Source organism: Serinus canaria, chromosome 3 (assembly GCF_022539315.1).
Source record: "Serinus canaria isolate serCan28SL12 chromosome 3, serCan2020, whole genome shotgun sequence".
NCBI classification, from domain to species: Eukaryota; Metazoa; Chordata; class Aves; order Passeriformes; family Fringillidae; genus Serinus; species Serinus canaria.
In genome coordinates this window covers 13,409,730-13,431,195 of record NC_066316.1, presented here as the reverse complement: position 1 = coordinate 13,431,195, position 21,466 = coordinate 13,409,730, and the positions used below count along the sequence as shown (strand labels likewise).

At 49.0% G+C, this 21,466-nt stretch overlaps 2 protein-coding genes across 3 annotated transcripts in view; one reads left to right on the top strand and one right to left on the bottom strand.

The window, feature by feature from the left end:
- Positions 1-21,466, top strand: part of LOC103821325 (serine/arginine-rich splicing factor 7) — a 1,055,603-nt gene that overhangs the window by 331,463 nt on the left and 702,674 nt on the right. The gene's annotated exons all lie outside the window — the stretch shown is intronic.
- LOC127059375 (TOG array regulator of axonemal microtubules protein 2-like) overlaps positions 1-21,466 on the bottom strand; it is a 30,850-nt gene that overhangs the window by 8,743 nt on the left and 641 nt on the right. Inside the window, exons 2-9 of the mRNA XM_050972171.1 lie at positions 18,517-18,731; positions 17,425-17,585; positions 16,719-16,765; positions 7,309-7,470; positions 5,028-5,160; positions 3,284-3,389; positions 2,318-2,553; positions 646-798 (exon numbers count right to left, since the gene is read on the bottom strand). Coding sequence (XP_050828128.1) covers positions 646-798; positions 2,318-2,553; positions 3,284-3,389; positions 5,028-5,160; positions 7,309-7,470; positions 16,719-16,765; positions 17,425-17,585; positions 18,517-18,731 — 1,213 coding nt within the window. The remainder of the gene's footprint in view (positions 1-645; positions 799-2,317; positions 2,554-3,283; positions 3,390-5,027; positions 5,161-7,308; positions 7,471-16,718; positions 16,766-17,424; positions 17,586-18,516; positions 18,732-21,466) is intronic.

The following is a 21,466-nucleotide window of genomic DNA, read 5'->3' as shown; positions in this document are numbered from 1 at the left end:
AACAGAGATGACGGGTGAGGAGGGTGGTGGTGGTGCCCTCCGTCTTCAAAGAAGAAGAAGAGGAAGATGATCTCTGTTCAAGAGACCCCTCAGCACCAGGGGGGTAAATTTGGGGGGGACAGGTGTCCGAAAAGGAGATGGACTGTGCTCCTTTTGGAACTGGACAAAGCATCCTTAAAGGGAAAAACCTTAGAAGCAGCTCTGGTCACTGTGCAGTTGTGAGAGCACTGGACATGGAAGGAAGAAGTCACGACGGCAAATGTTCTCCGGGCGGTGCCACACGTGACACGGAAACACGAGAAGTTTTGACTGTTTCCTGGGGAAGTCTGTGGTGCAAGAAAGACTCCTCTCTTCTCGAAGAATTGAGAATTGATTATCTAAAGGGTGGTAATGGAATTAGAAATTTAGTGGGGGGAAGAGGAGGAAATTTAGAAGGTTTTCATCCTGTGTTTTGTGTTTTTTTCCTTGTAGTTTTAAGTTAATAAAGTTTTTTTCTTTCAATCTTATATTGGAGCCTGCTCTGCTCTGTCTCTGATCACATCTCACAGTAGATACCAGGGAAAGAAGCATTCTCATGGGGGCACGAGCATTGCGCCAGGCTCAAACCATGACACCTGCTTTAGGAGGTGAAATGAAGATTATTACCTTGTGTCCTGGTGACGGTCCTGAGCCAGTTTCCCTGCCACTTGTGCCAGCCTCTCAGCCCTGGGGGTGCCTGCGAGCTTGGTGACTCCCATTTTCTCCACCAAGGACAGGAGGAGTTCGGCCGCACACTTCCGCGCCTGGGTGTAGCGGCTCCTGGGAAGGAGAGAGCAAACCCTGGGACACAGGGACAAGGAGCAGCAGCAGCACAGGCCTTGGCCAGAGCATGCTCCCTTGCCCTGCTGGGGGAAGGAGCCTGGGTTCTCCCTGCAGCTTCAGACACCTGCAGAAGGTTCTGTCCTCAGATAAACACTAAGTCAGCATTGTGCAGAAGGACTGCCTGCACGGAAGAGGGAGGAATTCAGTCTCCCTGCACTATCTGATACTCCATTTCTTTCAGAGTATTTTCTCAGAGAAAGATTAAAGTAATAGATCACAGATGAATTCTTTAGAAGTTAAGAACAATTCATGCAGACCCATCAGAGGGCATCCAGTACACAGAGCTGCAGCAGGATCAGGCTCTTTTCACTCTTTCATCCCCAAATCTGCAGACCTCTGGGAAAAAACAAATGCTGGAAAAACATGCTGTGGGGCGTGAGGTTGTGGAATATCCAGCAATGCAGCCTGTTTCTTTTGTAAAGCTTGGCAAGGGATACATCTGAGTGTTTTACCCTATGCAAAGTGAGGAAAGGGTGCCAGTCAGTTTAGCCACGTTGTCCTGTTCTAGACACTGTCTCTTGGGAACTATCAGGCCCAGCACCAACACTTAGGGCAGCATTTGCTTCAGCTGTCCCATGGCACTTGGCCTGTGAAGGTGCCTGGAAAGTGATTCATCATCTCAAGGCTACCATGAAACATCATTTTGAATAGAAAGTAGAGCTGGAAAGGCGGGACACTCATACAAGATTCCTTTGGCAGCAGCTGCACCTGCTGTGCAGGCTGTGCCAGACCCAGCACACTCTCCCCCACGTGCTTCACACCCCAGCAAGGACCCTCCTTCTTTCTCAGGCTAATGGAATCATGAGGATATGTGGATTTCACTAGGGCCTCTGTGCTTAGCGCTGCAAAATATGCAACAGCACTCACAGCTGCAATTGCAATTGTCCCTCTTCCCACAAAAGCACAAGGCTCTATCCTTAGCCTTTGCAGGCCCTTTCACTTCCCCACCATTCACCACATCCAGGAAACTCTGACAGACTGTGAGAACCCCAGGAAAAAGCAGGAAGCTGCATGAGAGGAGCTTTTGTTTGGATATTAGGAAAAGGTTTTTCACCCAGAGGGTGCTTGGGCCCTGCAACAGGCTCCCCAGGGCAGTGGTCACAGCACCAAGCCTGACAGAGTTGAAGGAGCATTTGGACAACAATCTCAGGCACACAGGGTGTGCCCCTTGGGCTGTTCTGTGCAAGGCCAGGAGCTGGATTCGATGGTCCTGATGGGCCCCTTCCAACTCCCTGTATTTTACAGTTCTGTGATTCTCAGAAGTAATGGGCTACAGGAGGGCAGAAGCAGGTGACAAGAGGAAAGAAACGAGGTTGATCGGATATCAAGTCCCTGAGTTCACATAGGATGCAAGATACAAGACTCTTCCCTCCCAGCATTCCCATTCTTTCCCTCATCCCTTCTCTCACCCACACACTAGAAGGTGAAGAACATCACTAAAAGAAGAAGAACCTACTTGACTCCCCTGTCCATGAGAGCATTCATTGCTCGTGCAGGAGTCACATTCTCCACCATCATCCCCAGGCTCTGACGGGCTGCCTTCTGAACAAACTCTGGGGAGTTGTGCACCATCTGGAGAAGGACAGGAGCAACCTCATCCACCTCAGAGTCCATGTTCTTCTTCAAGATGGCAAAGATCTCTCCCAGAGTGACAATTGCAGAACAGGACACCTTGGACCGCAGGTTGGTCACCTGGGGAAATCGTGAGGGGAAATATGAGAATCACCTTGGAAAGAAAACCAGTTGTCTTCAACAGAAGTCCCAGGAAATGACATCACATCCCACTGTGTCCAGAGGATGATAAAAGCACAGGAAGGGCAGGAGAGCACAAGCACAGAAAGGCACTTACTCTGGCACCAATTTCTGGCTGCACACCTGCTTACTGCATACTTAAAAAGAAATTTCACCAAAGTATTATATATAACCTATCTAAAATATGCACTACGTTGATTTTAGGCTCTTTCACTGGAAAATTAAAACCAGGGCTGCTTTCAAAACATAAAGGCAGAAGTCATAAAGATAAAAGTGTCAGGTCCCCCTGTTCCAGAAAGCAACATCAGCAGTTGAAGCTCTCAGACAGGAAACAGAAAACACAGGCTCAGATCTACAGCCTCATTTGCAATGTTCAGTTACAGCTTGGGCAGAGATTGGGACTCTGCCATATAATGTCATTAGTGTCTCAGTTTCTGCCTTGCATGATAATGGCACCACACTCAAAGACAAGAGCCAGACACCTGACCTGCCAGTAAATACAGCTGCATGTACACACAGATCCTACAGATAGCTGACAGACATTAGAAATAGAAGGTCTAAAACTAGAAATGAAGGCAGTCCCTGAGCACACATGGAGATGGAACAAGCACCTATCTACTCTACAAGCCATGTATGAAGGATGGGGGACGATTCAGAGCAATGTTCTCACCTCGCTGGTAACTGCCAAGCAAATGTCATGAAATCTGGAAAGCAGGACTTCTGGATGGGACTCAGCCAGGTGTTTGATGTTGAAGAGTCCCTTCTCCTTCAGTTCCCTGAAAGGCAAGTACCAAAAAGATTGATTTTTCTCTCTACCCAAGAACTAGGCAGCACCCTCGAAATGACCAGGCAGGCAGCTCAGTCAAACCATGGCAGGTGCTTTTCAAGGAATAATTAATGAAATCATGGAACACATTGTCTCAGGATGCTGTGGCTGTCAAAAGCATACACAAATCCAAGAGGCAAAGAGAGGGCTTTCAGAGTCTTCATTTTGTGGCATTTCTGAAAATCTCTGCTATGAAGTCCCTCTGTCACTGCTTCATATAAGCTGTGAGGCCAGGCCATGCTGCTGCTTCTTGTCACCTCCCTGTAGCTGTCCCTGAGACACTGTCGCATTGGGCTGTTCCTGGGACATTTTCCTTCTTTGTCAGCCCCAGCAGGCAGTTCAGCACTGAGAGTCTGCACTGCCACTCTGCAGCTGAGTTTTCATTCTTCAGTCTACGTCTGTGTGTCACCCACTCCACTCCACCTCACACATTCCCCAAAACCACAGCAGGATGTCCCAGAAGATTACAATTCCACCCCTAGGCAAGAACTGTTGGAACTCTGGCTTTTCCCAGAATCCTCCTACCTAAAACAAACCCCACAACATCAACATGTTATTTAAAAGGTGCAAACAATTCCCTCTCTCAGCACGTGCTTTGTGCAGGCCCTCAGCCTCAGGAAGGTGTGTGAGGCATCAGGGCTGCAGCACAGGGCTGGCGACTGATCCCACGGGAACCCCTGAGTGTCATCAGGGCCCCCCACACCTGCAGAAGCTCTCTGCACCTCACAGGGCACCAAAGAGAAATGGGGAAGAGAAAGCAGAAGAGAAAGGGCAAAGCAAAGGAGATGCATTGTGGCCAATTGTTCATGCTTATCCCTGTGGGAATGAAGCATTCACCAGTGTGTGGATGCTAACTCAGACATCAAAAAGATAACCAATATCACCTAACATTTGTAGGGTTATCACCTCTAGGCCTCCTTCTGTCTCTGTAGAGATTTTGGGACCCATTGTGAGTATTGACAAAACATCTCAGGCCCATATGAAGCAGTGAGAAGGAAAGCTGAATTCCAAAAGTGCAAGATTCCTAGAGGATTTTATTTCTTTTTCCTTATCTTCTGCCATGTGCCCTTCAGGAGTAAAGGCAGGCTGAGGGACTTGAAAGCACAACTCAGTCCATTTCTCAGAAAGAGGAGCTCCCTGGAGCTGTTTCTGGGGCTCACATGCAGGAGGAGTCCCTGCCATTGCTGTCAGCAGTGGGAGCAGAGAGGAATCTTACTCAGTCCCCCTGGGCCAGCAGCCCAAGGCACCCAAATCTCTACACTCAAAACTGCTGCCATCCTGCCTCTGCCTTCAGCCAGCAAATCATCTCATCCCACAGCTTTCTCTCTTCCCTCAGCTTTTCCTTTGCAGCTCCATGGAGCAGCAGGCAAAGGGAGGAAACAGCACGGACCTGCTGCAGCTGCAGCACTGCTGCAGAGCAAGGCCAAGAAAAGGCTGCTCTCCCATCTTGATGCTCTCCCTGCTCTGCAGTGGTTTCACCCGTGCCCTTTGGCCCTCAGGGCTCTCGGCGCTCCGAGGCACGAGCAAGAGACACTTCTGAGGGACCTTAGCGCTAAGAGGGTCACCGAGGGAACGGGGCCTTCCTTACCAGTCATCGCTGCCCAGCATGGAGAGTGCCTCCTGCAAGGACTGCTGTGGGTCTGAAAAGGCTCTGTCCTTCTGCCTGTGCCCACGGGGCAGCTCCTCTCGTCGCTTGGCCCCAGTGGCCGTCTGCGAGGTCACTGTAAGGAGAGGGTCGGCCGTGGGCGCTGCAGCCCCGGGCAAGGCACCCCGCCATGGCGCGGCCTGCAGCCCCAGCTCCCAGCCAGGGTTCTGTGTGGCACACCCTGCCCCTGGCTCAGAGACTTCCCTGCTGGCTGGCTCCTGGGGCTCCTTGCTTGCTCCCAGCCTCCCTCAGCTGGGCACAGCTCCAGGCTGAACCTGACAATTGCCCCCACGGCGCCAGCTCCCAAGTGCCACAGGTGCCACAGCCAGTGGCAGGTTCCTGAGGCCGCAGAGCCCCCACTGCCTGCCAGACAGTGCCGACAGCAGGACTGGCTGGCCCAGGAGGGAACCCCTCAGGGGCCTCTCTTGTCTCAGCGCCCTGATTTCCCCCAGCACTGAGGACACGGGCACTCTGCAGCTCCCTGAGGAAAGACCTGCAGCTGCCTCGTGACAGCACCAAGCCAAGCCTGAAACAACCCAGCCCTGCTGGGCCCGGCTCAATCCCCACGGAGCAACGCCCAGGGAACAGCCATACCTGACCCTTCACACCTGACCTCTGTTTCCACTGGCTTCAAATAGTCTAGACAGATGCAGCTAAGTGCACATACATTTTAGCCTACTATTGGGAACGGAGTCATTTATGCATTTTGTTCTTTCCAAGCATCACGAATCCTTACTCTTTCAGAGGTACACACTGGCTGTATTTCAGAGATGCTGAGGTGAAATTTTTTTGTCATCTAATGGATTTGTTTGCAAACTCAACAGTTTCTAAGCTTTCTCTTGTGGAAAAATGCAATTTCCAGACTGGACAGTTGATAAAAAAGCCTTCCAGATGCACTGTGAGGATAAAAATATGCAAATACAGATGCACATTGCTGGCCGACAGACTCTCTTGTTAATCAATTGATCTGGATTTGCCTTAAATTAAAATTGATTTAATTTTCTTGGTAAAGAAAATAATTTACAAGGAATGAGAAAACTCAGATGATAAATGCATTTCTTATGAAATCCATTTGTCATCAAAAACAATGTCAATCAAAAATTTCATATCATGTACTCAAAAGCTCATTTTTAATGTATAGATGACAGCATTTGAGCTGTATAAATGATGGAGCATAAATATTGAACAGAATCTAGATGAACTGTTCTAGACTCTGGAGGGTTTTTGTGTTACCTTGCATGTTCTCACAAAGTATGGAGGAACGATAAATGATACCATCAAAAATATTCAGATGGGAGCTAATCTGGGTGTCACTGATGTACCCCAGTCACTGACATCGGTTATGGCACTGCAGAAATATGTAGACACACACATCCAGATTCACTGTGAATGGAGAGCCATGTCAGGCTAATTCTGGTCAATTCCGAACTTGGAAGTAGCATCGCTTGGAAAGAGCATTCCAAGTATCATTCCTAGCTCCCTTCTCCTTATCTCACCCTCCTTGGGCTCACAGCATAGGCAGGCTACCCACAAAGGAGAGACAAAAGCCACTAGGGACTATCTGCTGTGTATTTGCTGCAAACAGCCTGGGAGCACCAGGCAGCCCCTCCTGGCTGTCATCAGCTACATACGGCTGCTGTATTGGGTGGGTGACACAGGAGGCTCTGCTTGTTCCCTCTTGGCATTGCAGGCTGTGGGATGGCAGCAGGAGCAAGGAGCCATCGGGCACTTCTGGGAGCAGAGGCACAACTGCACCACGCTGCTGACGGCTATGCAGACACAACCCTTGCTGGGATAGCAGGACAGCTGGCTGCAGAGCCAGACAGCAGCACAGGCAGAGAGCCCAGAGGGTGAGTGGACACCTGAGGGTGGTGGTACTCGTAGGTGTGCAGTGAGCACACCCTGGCAGACTGCCCTGCAGCTCATCCCTGCAGTCACAGCTGCCTCCTGGCACCAATGCTGTAGTTTGGACTGTTGGGATGGGCAAAAGGCAGAGCTTAGGCCTTTACTACGACTTTATTCAGCTCCACTTTCCTATGGATCTCTAAGAACCAAATCTCTGGTACTACCAAACTGGAGTAACTCAAAAGTAGATTTGCTGTTCATTCTCAGGACGGGCTATGGATGCAAGATCCCAGCTGTGCTGGCTGAGGCAGGAGGCAGCTTGTGCTCCTTGTGCTGGGAAAAACCCAAGCAGGAAATAGCTGCTACAGAGCAGGCTTACCTGAGGAGCTGCATGGGAAGCTGCCATCCCCATGGATGATGGGCTTATTGGGCAGTAGGGGCATGTTGTCCTGTTTTCTCAAGACCTTCTTCTTCAAGGCACTACCAGGCTGTATTCTCTGTATACTAGGAGCTGTGACATTGACAGGCAGTGGGCTAAAGGCTGCAGGGACCACAGAGGAGCTTGTAAGTGGAGGCAGCTGGACAGGGGAACGATGGAAAGGGCCGGAATATTTACCGGAGCTGTGTGACACCTCTTTGTTATCCCAAAGAACTTTGAGTATAAGAGTGGTATACCACTTTATACCAAGTACAGCACTAACATGGGACATTGATCACAGAATCACAGAATCCTAGAAGAGTTTGGGTTGGAAGGCACCTCTAACCACCATCTAGTCCAGCCCCTGTGAGCAGGGACATCTTCACTACATCAGGTTCCTCAGAGCCCCATGTAAACTGGCCTTGAACACCTTCAAGGATGGATTGACAACAGCTTCTCTGGGCAAACTCTGCCAGCTTTTCATCCCCTTCATTTTAAAAATATTCTCCCTAATATCTAAACTAAATCTCCCCTCTTCTAGCTTAAAATCAAACTGTGGTGATGGTTCCTCTAAGAAAAAGAGGAAAGGCAGTATAGCTTTTCTTTTGTTGTCCTGTTCCAGAGGCAGGCAGGGGAAGTTCCCAAAGAAAGTGCAGACAGCCTTGCGTGATGCCCTCGGGCTGAGTGCTGCCTCCTAAGGGCCCTGCTGCCGCCCTCGGGCAGTGCTCACAGCCCTGCAGGCAGAGCCCCTCAGCCGGGATTCAGTCGGGAACGCTGCTTGCTCCTGGGGCTACAACAGAAACCCTGGCTGGGGCTTCAGCACAGCTCCACAGCGCCAGCTCCTCAGCAGGGAGTGGCAGGAGAAGGATCTCTGGTGTTTTCATCAGGAGGAGATTAATTTTGTTTCTTCCAGGTGGCAACCTGGTAGAAAAGCATTCTTTTGGCCTCACCTTCCCTGCTGGAGGCTGCTCTGCAGGAGAGAGTCTGAAGCCCCAGAGCCATCCCAGCCCTCTTACTTTGCAAGACAGATATTTCTACTTTGAAAGATATTAGAGGTGAAGCTGGGAAGCTGATACTCTGTTACTGACTCAGTGAGGCCATGGGCAAGACACTTCATGCCTCTGTATTTTTCTTTGGGAAACAGAATTAAACCCTAATGCAATCTTCAACTCAGATGCAAGCAGAACAGCCCCCCAATCTGATTGCAACAATGTGCAAAGGGCAAGCAGGTGGTCAAAAAGGACCACAAGTGTAGCCACCACTTACTTGCTTCAGCTGCATGCCTAGGCTCAACTGCCTTAGGAGGAAGCTGCAAGAATCTTTTCTTTTGTCTCCTTTTCTTCACCTCTTCCACCAAATGCTCTAGGTCTTTTGCCTCTAAGTTCTCTTGAGCCAACTTCCACAATGCAGCACGGACCTAGGTGCAATGGAAATACATCATAGACTGTAAGCAGAGACACACAAACCAGACACAATATTTCATCAGGAGCACAGAATCCACAGGCTTCAATGCAGCTCCATGTACATCCCAATAGTTTCAGAGGAATATCTCCAGTCCTCACCCTGGCAATTACACACAGTGAGGTGGAACACTTCTGTGCCATAATTTTACACTGCTGCAACTGCAACCTATGTCAGGAAGCCCTACTTGAAGCATGAAAGTCATAGGAGTGCTCCAAGACAGAGGAAGAGCTCACATGGCCAGTGAGCAGGCAGTTCAGTTCCTACAGGCCATGGCAGAAGAATGAAAACCATGTGCAACACCCAGCAAGGAGGGCTGATGAGCTGTTGCTTAAGACTCGTGGCCAGCAATTGCAGCTGTTTCTCACTCCCTGGCTTCTGAAGGACTCAGCTCTCAAGGACTTGGTCTCTGAGACCATGAGACCAAAATGAGGAGTCTTGTGAAAACGAGTTGCAGAATCATTGATGTTTATGAGCAGAAAACTTGAGAATGATAGGGCTGTGAGATACAGCCACAAAGGTAAGCAGGAAAAATCAAACTCTCCCATTTGATTTTGCAGCCTTGCTTACACTCAACATTAAAATCTTTGCTTCTCTGCTTCCAAGGATGCACTTTGCCCAAATTCACTAATATGTAACTTACTCTGCCATTCAGAGCTTCTCTGAAACAGCCTTTGCACATAAAGAATACTTCTGGCATGACATTAGCACCATCTCCAAACCAGTGATCCTGGCACCACTGGAAATGGCCAAGCAATTACCCTGGAGTTGTCAAATATATTCCCAGGAGAATCCCCTATTCCCCAGGAGGGGAAGATTTTTTTTTTATTATGATTTTCAGTGACATTTAGGGCCAAGCACTAAACAGCCACTGGAAAGGAAGTCTGCTCATCCCTGCCCTTATCCCTCACCTTTCCAAGCTGTCCCTCAGCTCTTTGTCCCTGGTAAGAGCAGCACTGCTGGGATGATCTGTCTCCTTGGCCTGGCTCAGTGGGAGGCCTGGGAATGGAAGCAAAGGTTCCTGTAAATCTCTGGCAGACTTCAAGTCCCCAAAAATGCCATGCCAGGCAACAGGAAAGACAGGTTCCAGACTGCAGAGCTCTCCTAAAACACAGAGATTGAGATTGAGAGCAGCCAGGTACAATGCCTAGACCCTCTCCCAAGGGATGGGCTACTGGCAGCAGACATGACATTACTCTGCTGGCCAGCAGACTGAAACCTGCTGCATGACAAAGGCCTCAGCCCATGCATGCTGGAGAACCTCTGTGTCTGATAGAGAAGGGCAAAGACGCAGATTGCTCTTGACAGAGATTCTTATCTGCCCTTATTCATGCTGATTTTAGTAAACAGCCTCTTTCCAGTTCCTGAAAGAAGTCCCGGTTCTAATACCTAGATGAATTTAGATCAACATTTTCTGCTCTTTGTTGGAATATTTTAGAGGACATTCAAAGAAAATCTGAGCAATTCAGGAGTGTTACCCAAACGTAAATTGTGTACTTGTCACTAGATAATTCATTTTCCCCAAGGATTTTCATTCTAAATGAATGAGCTTGGGCTAATATCAGGCCAGGCTGACTAGAGGCTGATTTTCTAGTTGCAATTCTATACAACAGATTCACAGTGGATAAATTAAGAGGCAACGCAGTAAAAAAAAAAAAAAAATTCTTAAATCAGGATGTTTTGCCCCTGCAGAATGGTTAGGGTAATAATAAAATGGAGACTTAGATAGGGGCTCTGTGAAAGGAGGGCCTTGGGCAGTAAAAGCATTTGGTATGTTGGCAGGGAAAATACATATCCCAAGGTAACCTCCTTGGGACCACTGCTACCAGTCAGGCCAACATAATGGAGACACAAAATGTAACACAGGCTGCTATGCAATCTAAAGTATCACAAGCTCCATATTTCATGGGACACTTATCCTGGAAACATCTAAATAGCTGCACAGGGAAACATGCTCCTGCAGGCAGAGACTTGAGGCAGGCCAGGGGGAAAACCCTGACACACTTCCCACTTCCCAAGGGCTAGCACAGGAAGAGCCTGGCCTCTGGGCTGCCCTGGGACAGCAGGGAGCCCAGAGCCCTGTGCTCTCCAGGAATGGCTCAGCTGCACATGCACAACCCTGCTCCTCTCCCTGCCCCACAGCTGAGCAGCCCTACAGCTCCAGGGGCCCTGGCAGCAGCACAGCTCCTTGCAGGGGGCACATGCAGGGCACAACTGTTCCCTGGCAATGAGCACAGTCTCTCTGGGCTGCCACAGGACCCTTCCTCCCAACAGAGAGTAGCTCAGATCCAACCTCACCTCTGTGGGAGGATGAGCCATGCTCAGCCTTCACCTTGTCCTCCCCGGCAGTGACTCTGGGGCCAGCACTGCTCCGTGGCCTCTGCTGGGGTTCCTGGGCCAAGGCCCCCTGAGCCAGCCGGGAGCCCAGACCACCATTCCTAGGACCAGGGTCTGGCACATGAGTCTCCAAGCCGAACAGATCAGCCAGTTTCCTTGGGAACAGAGGCATCCCAGGTCCTATTTTGCACCAAGAGCTCTTTTCCTCCTTTCTCTTGGGTTTTGATGTAGATTCAGAAGACGCTGTCAACCAGGTACAAGAGAAGAAGTCAGTTAATTGAACTCATGCCTTTATAATCAACCATTTTAATGGGTAAGGAATTCAAAGTGTATTTTAGTTACTGAAAAAAATTGCTTGGTTTTTTATTTTTCATGAAACGAGCATCAGTTAAATTTCTCTGAACAATATGGAGCTGGCAAGCCAAGAGAGAAGGGTTCTACTACTTCAGGTGCTGCCCATTGCTGCCTCACTACTACAGGATCCCTTTCCATCCAAACAGTTGGAAATTCACAGTACTCTCTGGAATCTGACACTAGCAAGGAAGTAATTGTTTTCAAAAGAAGTTTTCAAGGCCTTTGTTTCTGTATTTCCCACTGAATTCTAGGTCGGGTTTTGCATTTTTGGGATTTTTATATTACTTTTTACAACAAAGGGAGTTCTGTGACACAAACAATGGCAGCACGTGTTAGATGCAAAGGAAGCTTTCCTTTCTCCATTAGATGTGCCCAGTATTCTGTGAGACAGTATTTGTAGGGAACAAAGTGCTCATGCCAGAGTTCCACTTTTGCTCTACTTAACTCTTCTAGGGGTTTATTTCCTGATATTTTTTTTTTTTTTGCAGAGACACCCAAACCCAACAGTAACATGACCTATCTCAAAACATTTCTGATTTAGCTAATACTGTCAATTCACTATATTCCTAATGGAAATAACAGAGGGCAGGTCACTCTGAAATGCTCTCAAACAGAGCAGATAGAATTAAGAGAACTAGTTCTTTACATGGCTGCACAGAGAATAAAATCATATGGCAGCCAAGCAGGATGAGTGTCTTAAACCTGGATTCCTTCATCCTGTAGAATGTTGGAGTCAGTACTAAAAGTGAGACAGGTAAGGTTTCAAGAGATAGGTCATTTCTAGTCCAGAATTAATCCATAAAAATGTCACCTTACTTACTGAGAAGTACAACTCTCTAACTGCATTCAGCATTCCAGATGCAGATCATCAATGAAGGAGTCATTCCAAGGGGCCATACACAGGATTTGGCAGAACTAACCCTAAGCCAAGGAACCAGGGGATCTGATCCCTTTCTCTGCATCAGCAGAATTATTTCTTCAAGTCTCATCTCTCCTATCATTACACGCCCAGAGATGCCAAAGGAACAACAGCAGTGTCAATGAGGCTTCCAACTTGAAAGCATTGCCTGACCCAGATGCAGCAGACACAGCATTTTGTCTGGCACAATTCCACTTGTCAGGGACCAGGCAAGGCAGGGACAGGCACAAGGCAGAAGGCATCTCCTGCCCCAGCCTCAGCCTGCAACACTGACACAGGCAGAGACAGCCAGGGAAGAGATTTGTCATTGTGAACCTGCCACAGGTGGCTTTGGGCTTGTGCTGTCAGAGGATGACAAACTCACACCCTGCCTAGGCTGCATCCATTTGGATGTCTCCTTCTCCTTCACTGGAAAATCCAAAAGGACTTTCTGTCAGATGAGGTTTCTCTATTCCTCCCAGTGCAAAACCAGGCAATGTCCATGAATCTCCATCACATCTCAAAGGGTTCAGCTCAGAAACAGCCCCAAGGAAAGCTTTTGTCCTTGAAGAGCAGGTGGAAGGAGTGGGAACGTTTCTCATTTCTTGCTAAATGCCATTTTTTTCCCTACTAATTGTGACACTAAAAAGGCTACAGGGAGATAAAAAGAATGAGCAGGATAGAGAGGGAGGCATCGTTTTCCAGTGCTGCATTTCCAGGACCCCCAAGTACCACTCAACACCTCACGCTGGAGGAATTGTCACTGCACCACCAGAGGACTCCCCCATGGAGTAGGATCTGAGAGAGTCCACAGAGCCCATCAAGGAATTTAAACAAATTTAAAAATTTTTTGAAAGAATGGCTTTTAAACAAGCTCTCCAAATATCACCTCTTAGTGAGAATTACAATGGTCGTTTTAGACAGACATGCCCTCTACCTACCGGCATCTTCAGAGTTGTTCTCCTTGCTTCTGCTGCTGGGTCTTGGCCTGGAAAATGGAGGACAAAAGAACATATGAGGAGGTAGAAAGAGAAGGGAGGGAATGGGTGTACCATGAAAGGAGGCAAAATTTTATAGCATGGGCCCTTCTATGAAGGAGGAAATGCAACACATAAACCCAAGAGGATGCAAAGCTGATTAATTGTCCTTAAGCTTTCAGTTGCTTCAGTCACACAGAGCTGGCCAAGCTTTGGCTGAAACACAGCAGTCATTCTTCCACTTGCATCAGAACTCCCCAACACTGCTGTCTCTCCTTTTGGAGCCCAGTGGCCCCTACAGTCTCTGTGAAGCCGCAAGAGCTGCTGTGCTGAGACACGAGTCAGTCTGGAGGGCAGCTACTTTTGTACTGCTGCCCAAGCTGGACTTTTCCTGCCCATGCCTTACACTGGTGACAGCCTCGTGCTACATGTGGTCATAGCACTGCTCTCTCCTGAAAATGATAGTACACCTGCTGGCTCTTTCAAGAAAAGAAAGGCTGTTTCCAACTCAGCTGCTAGGGAAGGATATTCAGATCACACCTTAAAAAGCCCCACCGAAGATTCACAATTGGCATGATACTTCTGTGACTCCTTCTTTATTGTTAGCACTCGGATAGAGTAACAGCTACATTCTCTCTTGCCTATCCAAGCCAATATCTTTCCATCAGGTACAGTGCTATGTCTCTCCTCTAGCACGTTGCCGTCTTTGATCTTGAGCTCAGATAAAAATTGGATTGGATTATACATCAGATTTTACATCTATACTGCAAACTTTATCTGGCATCTTATTTCACTGTGGAGCCCAGGCACAGTGAAGTTACACCTGATCTTTGCAGAAGCAGAACCTGAATTTGCAGACACTTCTCCAGTAGCCAATATTTGCCCAAGCATATTCTCCTGCAGAACCCTATGCCATGCAGTACAGCTCCCAAATGTCACCACAACAATTACAGAGGGTCTCAGTAGCCAAGTCCAGCAGAGGACCCTTCCTGAGGTGCTTTTAAGCCCTGCCTACCCTTCCCCATCACCACCTCTGCTCTTATGGCATATGGTGTTGGGTTTTGACATTATGCTGGATCATCATGGATGGGTAAAATATTGAATACACTGAAGTTTGCCTAAATACAGGAGACAGATGGCTGTGCAAAATAACCAGACAAGAAGGGAAGAGTGAGGTGAACAGCACACTGGAGCAACAGGCATCTTGGCTTACCTCATCCTCTGTGACTCCTGCAAATCCAGCTGCAGAGAGCTTTGCAGGGACCCTGCAGCACTGCCCACAGGGGGACTGCCTGACTTGCATATTGGGGGGATCAAAGGCAGTCCCGATGATTCCTTCTTCATATACCCACCAAAGGAATACAGCAAGGAATCCTTGAAAGAGAAGAACAAAGTGCTCAGATCAAGCATCCAGGCTTCCCTCCTTTCATGCCTCAAGACATTTAGCTATGCATTTGACTGGGATCTGGCAGGAAAAGCCAGACTTACAGAGCACCTTGGCCCAGGACAGGGAAACTTCACCTAGGAAAGGGAACTGGTGAGGGAGAGATGATGTCCCAGATTTTACACCTCTCCCCTCATGCTCTCTCCTCTGCAAGTATGGCTGCATTCCCAGCTAGCCTTCACATGTTTGACATCAAGATGCTCTGAGGTGCCACTGCCTCCACTGGCCTTTTGGATGGCATGGCAGTGGGTTTAGATCACTGTTCTCTCCCTGCCCCTAAGGTGCCTCACAGCCAGTGCTGATCTCCAGCCATGGCCTCACAAAGCCATTCTCTGCAGGATGTCAAATCCTGCTTTTCTCAAGACCCTCATTCCTTCTGCTGCTGCCCTTCCCTCCTCCAGTTCCCCAGCAGCCTTTGAGCCCAGATGCTGCTGAGCTCTCGCCATGCTCGCTGCTCTCCAGCTCCCACACATCCATCATCTCAGCCTCACTGGCATTGAGGAAGTTCAGCAGAGCTCCCTGCCCTGCTGCTCTCTGCAAGCTCTCTGCCTGCCCAAGTTATTCCAGGGCCCCCATTCCATGGCCATGAAGGGGGGAGGAGGCAGCAGGGGTAGATGCACACCCATCCTTAGTATCCCATAATTTCTGGCCCAGCTAAGCAGCCAAATCAGGACCTGTTCAAAGTTCACTGCAAGGCTCATCAGTTCCTCTCAGGGATACGCTGGGCCCTTTCTCTGCAAGGCTGAAATCAAGTAGCCAAGCCTTTGATTGGACATTGTGTCTACCAAATCTGTTGTTCATCTGCCTCCTCCTGCACCCCACAGCCAAACCAGAAGAAATGCAGGTCCTGGCCCTGCTGCAAAGGCAATCGTGTGCCTGGGCTCTGGGCTGCTCTTTCCATGGCCACCTCCCATCCCTTCCCTCTGGACAAAGCCATGCCAGAGCACACAGCTGCCCATAAGCTGATGGAGTCTGGAAATAGCATCAGAGACAACTGTGCAAAGGGTGTGGCTCTCACCAACTCAAAAGCTGAGACAATCTGGAAATGACTTTGCAGGACTGCCTACTGCAACTGGCACCTTTTTCCATCCAAAGCAGACACAGCTGACAGAAAACACCACCCAGACACAGAGATGGTTCACAGATACCCACAGTTTACTCAGTCTAGAAAGACAGCCTCTGCAGATTAGACAACTTTAGCTGCCCTGACTGCTTGTTGGGGTTTTCTCAGCCGTAAGACACAAGAGGAGCCACAACACAGCCCAGGAACCTTTCAAAGACCTCTCCTGTTATTGATACATGCTGAGGACAAGAAGTCTGCACTTCACACCCCTTGCAAAGACAGGTTGAAGCGCAGTGTCCAGCTGGAGCTCTTGCTCAACTCAGCTGCTTCCCTGGGCTCACAGCAGAGGAAAAGGGCTCACAGCTCTGCCTACAGCAAATAAACTTAAAATCTACTGCACAGCTCTTGGTTTGGTCTCCTTACCTTATAACATTTTTCTTCTGAACTCTGATTCTGGTTTCTTCTATGCTCATCATCATAGCAAGTGCCATTTTTCTTGTTCTCTTTCTCCACGCTGAGCATTTCATTGGTGTTAGAGGAAGGAGATCTCTCATGGATTGGAGGCAATGGCTTGGAGGGAATCAACAAAGAGGGACATGGCCGGAAAGACTTGGAAGAAATGAACCTATTCCTGCCTGCAAATTGGAGGAATTTTCACTGCACCACCAGAGCGCACTCCCACTGGCTGAGCTCCGTGAGAATCCACAAAGCCCATCATGGAATTGAAATGAAGTTAAAGAAATTTTAAAAACAATGGTTCATAACCCAGCTCTCCAAATGTCGCCCCTGAGTCAAGAATACAATGGTCATTCTAGGACAGACATGCCCTGTACCTACCTGCATCTTCAGAGGTCTTCTCTTGTGTTCTGCTGCTGGGTCTTGGCCTGGAGAAAATGGAGGACAAAAGAACATATGAGGAGGCAGAAAGAGAAGGGAGGGAATGGGTGTACCATGAAAGAAGGCAAACCTTCTTGGCATGGTCACTCTGATGAAGGGAGAAATGTAACACATAAACCCAAAAGGGTGCATGGCAGATTAATTGTCCTTAAGCTTTCAGTTGATGCAGTCACATAGATCTGGCCAAGCTCTGGCTGAAACACAGCAGTCATTCTTCAACTTGCATCAGAACTCCCCAACACTGCTGTCTCTCCTTTGGAGCCCAGTGGCCCCTACAGTCTCTGTGAAGCAGCAAGAGCTGCTGGGCTGAGACACGAGTCTGTCTGGAGGGCAGCTACTTTTGTACTGCTGCTCAAGTTTGACTTTGCCTGCTTGTGCCTTGCACTGGTGACAGCCTCGTGCTACATGTGGTCAGAGCACTGCTGTCTCCTGAGAATGATATTACACCTCCTTGTTTATCAAGAAGAAGGATCAGATCAAAAGCCCTTGGGTATGACATGGTAATACGTCATTATATAGATGAGCAAAATGGTGAATACACAGAGGTTTGCCTAAATACAGGGGACAGCTGACTGTGCAAAATAATCACGTGAGATGGGCGGAGTGAGGTAATCAGCACACTGGAGCAGCAGACACCTTGGCTTACCTCATCTCCCAGGACTCCTGCAAATCCAGCTGGGGAGAGCTGCACAGAGACCCAGCAGCATTACTAACAGTGGAACTGCCTGCCTTGCGTATTGGGGGGATCAAAGGCAGTCCCAGGGACCCCCTCTTCATTTCGCTGCCAATGGAATATGGCAAGGCAGCCTGGAAAGAGTAAAACACAGTGCTCAGATCATGCATCCAGCCTTGCCCCCATTCATGTATCAAGAGTTTTAGATATGCTCTCAACTGGGACCTGGCAAGAGAAGTCAAATGGATGGTGCAGCTTGGCCCAGGATGACGAATGAAAATAGAGAAGGTCAGGGAGAGAACACGTCCCAGATTTGCCCCCTCTCCCCACATCATCACTTTTCTCTAAGTATGACTGCCTTCCCAGCTGGCATCCCCATATTTGGCATTAAGATGTCCTGGGGTGCCACTGCCTCCACTGGCCTTTGGATGGCATGGCAGTGGGTTTAGATCACTGTTCTCTCCCTGCCCCTAAGGTGCCTCACAGCCAGTGCTGATCTCCAGCCATGGCCTCACAAAGCCATTCTCTGCAGGATGTCAAAACCTGCTTTTCTCAAGCCCCTCATTCCTTCTGCTGCTGCCCTTCCCTCCTCCAGTTCCCCAGCAGCCTTTGAGCCCAGATGCTGCTGAGCTCTCGCCATGCTCGCTGCTCTCCAGCTCCCACACATCCATCATCTCAGGCTCACTGGCATTGAGGAAGTTCAGCAGAGCTCCCTGCCCTGCTGCTCTCTGCAAGCTCTCTGCCTGCCCAAGTTATTCCAGGATCCCCTTGCCATGGCCATGAAGGGGGGCTGGAAGCAGCGGGTGCAGATGCACACCCATCCTTAGTATCCCATCATTTCTGGCTCAGCTAAAATGCCAAATAGGAACCTGTTCAAACTTCAGTGAAAGGTTAGTGAAAGGTTCAGTGAAAGGGTCATTTCATGTCACAAACATGAAATGGTCTGAGAGCTCTGCCTACAGCACATAAACAGAAACATGTCACAAACATGAAATGGTCTGAGAGCTCTGCCTACAGCACATAAACAGAAAATTTACTACACAGGACTTTGCATGGTCCACTTACCTTCGGTCCTTTTCTCTCAGAAATCAGCTCTTCCTTTTTTACCCTGTACTCATCCCAGCCGCTGCCATTTTTCCCATTCTCCTGCTCTCCGCTGGGTATCTGACTTGGTGTGGAAGAAGGAGAGCTCTTCTGGACGGGAGGCAATGGCTTGGAGGGAAGGAGCATGGAGGGATTTGCCAGGGAAAACTTCTTGGCAAGAGGGTAGCCAGAGAGGCCTGCAAAGTGGAGACCAAAAATGTAACAGACGCCTCAAAATCTAAAGTATCTGAAGCTCTGTATTTCATGGGATATGTTTCCTGGAAACTTCTTAACAGCTACACAGGGAAACATGCTCCTGCAGGCAGACACTTGAGGCAGGCCAGGGGGAAAACCCTGCCACACTTCCCCAGATCTAGCACAGGAACAGCCTGGCCTCTGGGCTGCCCTGGGACAGCAGGGAGCCCAGAGCCCTGTGCTCTCCAGGAATGGCTCAGCTGCACATGCACAACCCTGCTCCTCTCCCTGCCCCACAGCTGAGCAGCCCTAAAGCTCCAGGGGCCCTGGCAGCAGCACAGCTCCTTGCAGGGGGCACATGCAGGGCACAGCTGTTCCCTGGCAATGAGCACAGCCTCTCTGGGCTGCCACAGGACCCTTCCTCCCAACAGAGAGTAGCTCAGATCCAAATTCACCTCTATGTGAGGCTGAGCCAAGCTCACAAGGGAAGAATTGAGTTATGTAAACTCCCACAATTATTATCTACACATCTAATAGGTGTGGCACATGAGGGGAATAATTTTTAATTATTTAGAAAATTTCTTTGGTTCTCTTTTTCATGAAGCTGGCCTGCATTTAATTACTCGGAACAATAATGCGTTAGCACTCAATATTGTTTGAATGGAACGGTGGAAGGCTCCAATGATAAAGGGGGATAAATATTCCTTCATGAGTTTGGCCTTCTGGGAATCCTCAGGAAAGACCTACACAGCTGTGACTGCTATTTCTGCAAACCCCAAAGACATCTAAGCAAGCAGGCAGGACTTTTTGGTGTTTCTAGAGCACCATAATACCATCCTCAATGTTGGACCCGATCAGCAAGCAGAGAAAGAACGAGAAATTTATCTGTACTGATAGATGCCAACACTGGTGGCAAAGAAAGCAACAGGATTTGCATCTCATGACCACCTCCAATTTGGGAAAAGCTGTTGCCACAGTCCCTGTCTTGGCTGACAATATGAGTCATTTGGCCACTGTCAAAAAGGAGAAAGCAACGTAAACTAATGAGACAATTTTGGGATGCCGTGGGAGTCTTTGCAGGATCATCTGTAGCTGTCAGCCACCTACTCTGATACAGAGCTAGCACTGACCACCATGGATCAGTTTTCCCTGAAATCTGGGGGGATAATTTTCCATTTGGCTTCAGCCTTTCAGCTCCTTCCTATCCTCACCTTTCCCTTCCGTGGTCCGGCCTTTTCCACTAAAGTCCATCTTCAAACCCGTGCTTCTGTCAGGCAGAAGTGGCTGGGTTTGAATTTGGGATGGCTCTCGCAGTTGGCAGCGACGGGAGCTCGGTACCCAGCCTTAGAACAAGGCTGGGTGACTCCAATCGCCAGCGCTCGGCACAGAGAGGCAGAGCCAGATGCGTCTGCTGCCGCTGGGGCCGTGTCAAGCACAACCTTCAGCAGCCCAGCCTGGGGCTGCCCCTTTGTGACACACTCCCCATGGTTCTCTCGTTTCCATGGCTGCAAAACCCCACCCAAAATCCATCCACTTACATTCCCTTCCCAACGGCAGCCAGCCCTAAGCCCAGCCTGGCCAGGCCTGAGGGTTTCACACTGCCTAGGATGTAGACCCTTTCCAAAGCTGCTTTTAAGGCCTATATTTCTGTAATTCCCACTCAGTTCTGGGTTGCAGCTTGTTGTGTGGGATTTGGTTTATTACTCTTCACATCAAACAAAGTGGTGGGACACCAACAATGGCACTGTGCGGTGGAAAAAAAAGCAGCATTGCACTCCCCAGTAGATGACCCCAGAATTAAGATGGCCGAGAGCTGTAGAGAAGAAATTGACCATCCAAACTTTCTAATTTTGCTCTGATTCATTGTTTCATGGTTTAATTTCCTACTAGAATTCACTGGCCTTTTTTCTTGCTTTTCAGGCATTTTGCTTGTTAATGAACTGTTGGGTTTTTCCCCCACTTTTATCGATTAGTATTCATTTCCTATTGCTGGAAAGGGATTTTGGAACACTTTCAAGGAGATGACTTATTGCAGAGTGTCCTGTTTTAAGTTGTCTCAGACTGTGTGAGAGAGATGGCTTCACACAGGAGCATCCCCAAGGCTGCTGAGGGGAAGGCACAGAGGGAGACAAGCCCAGTATTTCTGAGGGAAATTCCTTGACACCAAACCAACCTGAGTCATCAAACAGCACACTTGACGTTTCCAGACATGGGCCAAAGAGGAAACCTCTCAGTGTGTTTGGTCCAGGCCAGGTTATGCTCAAGGCAAAAGTGTGTCAGGGCACTTGGCTCCTTCTCTCCTCATTGTGTCCGGCACGCACAGGAGCCCAGAGCTCCTGCAGAAACCATCGCAGCACTCAGTGGGAGCAACTTGTGTCCAGTGCTCACACAGAGCTGTGGTGTCCAGCACTGCAGCTCATTGGAATGAGGAACTGTTCCAGCCCTCTAGGAAGGAGCTAAGGAGCTTTGGCCTTCAGATCAGCTCCTTCCCAGCTCTTGATTTGCTGCCCTGGGAGAGCTGCTGCTCGTGGCAACACTTGTTTCACAGCTGACAGCCCTGCTCTGCTGGCCAGCAGCCATTGCAGGAGCTTGTGCTGGTGACATTGAACCTTTCAGATCTCCCTAAGGAAAGCTCAGGGCAGAACTTGTAAAAGAGCATTGCCTGGACGATGCCTTTGACATTAACTCTTTCCTCTGTGCTCCGTGTGACACAAAGTAAATATTTAAGGAACCAAGT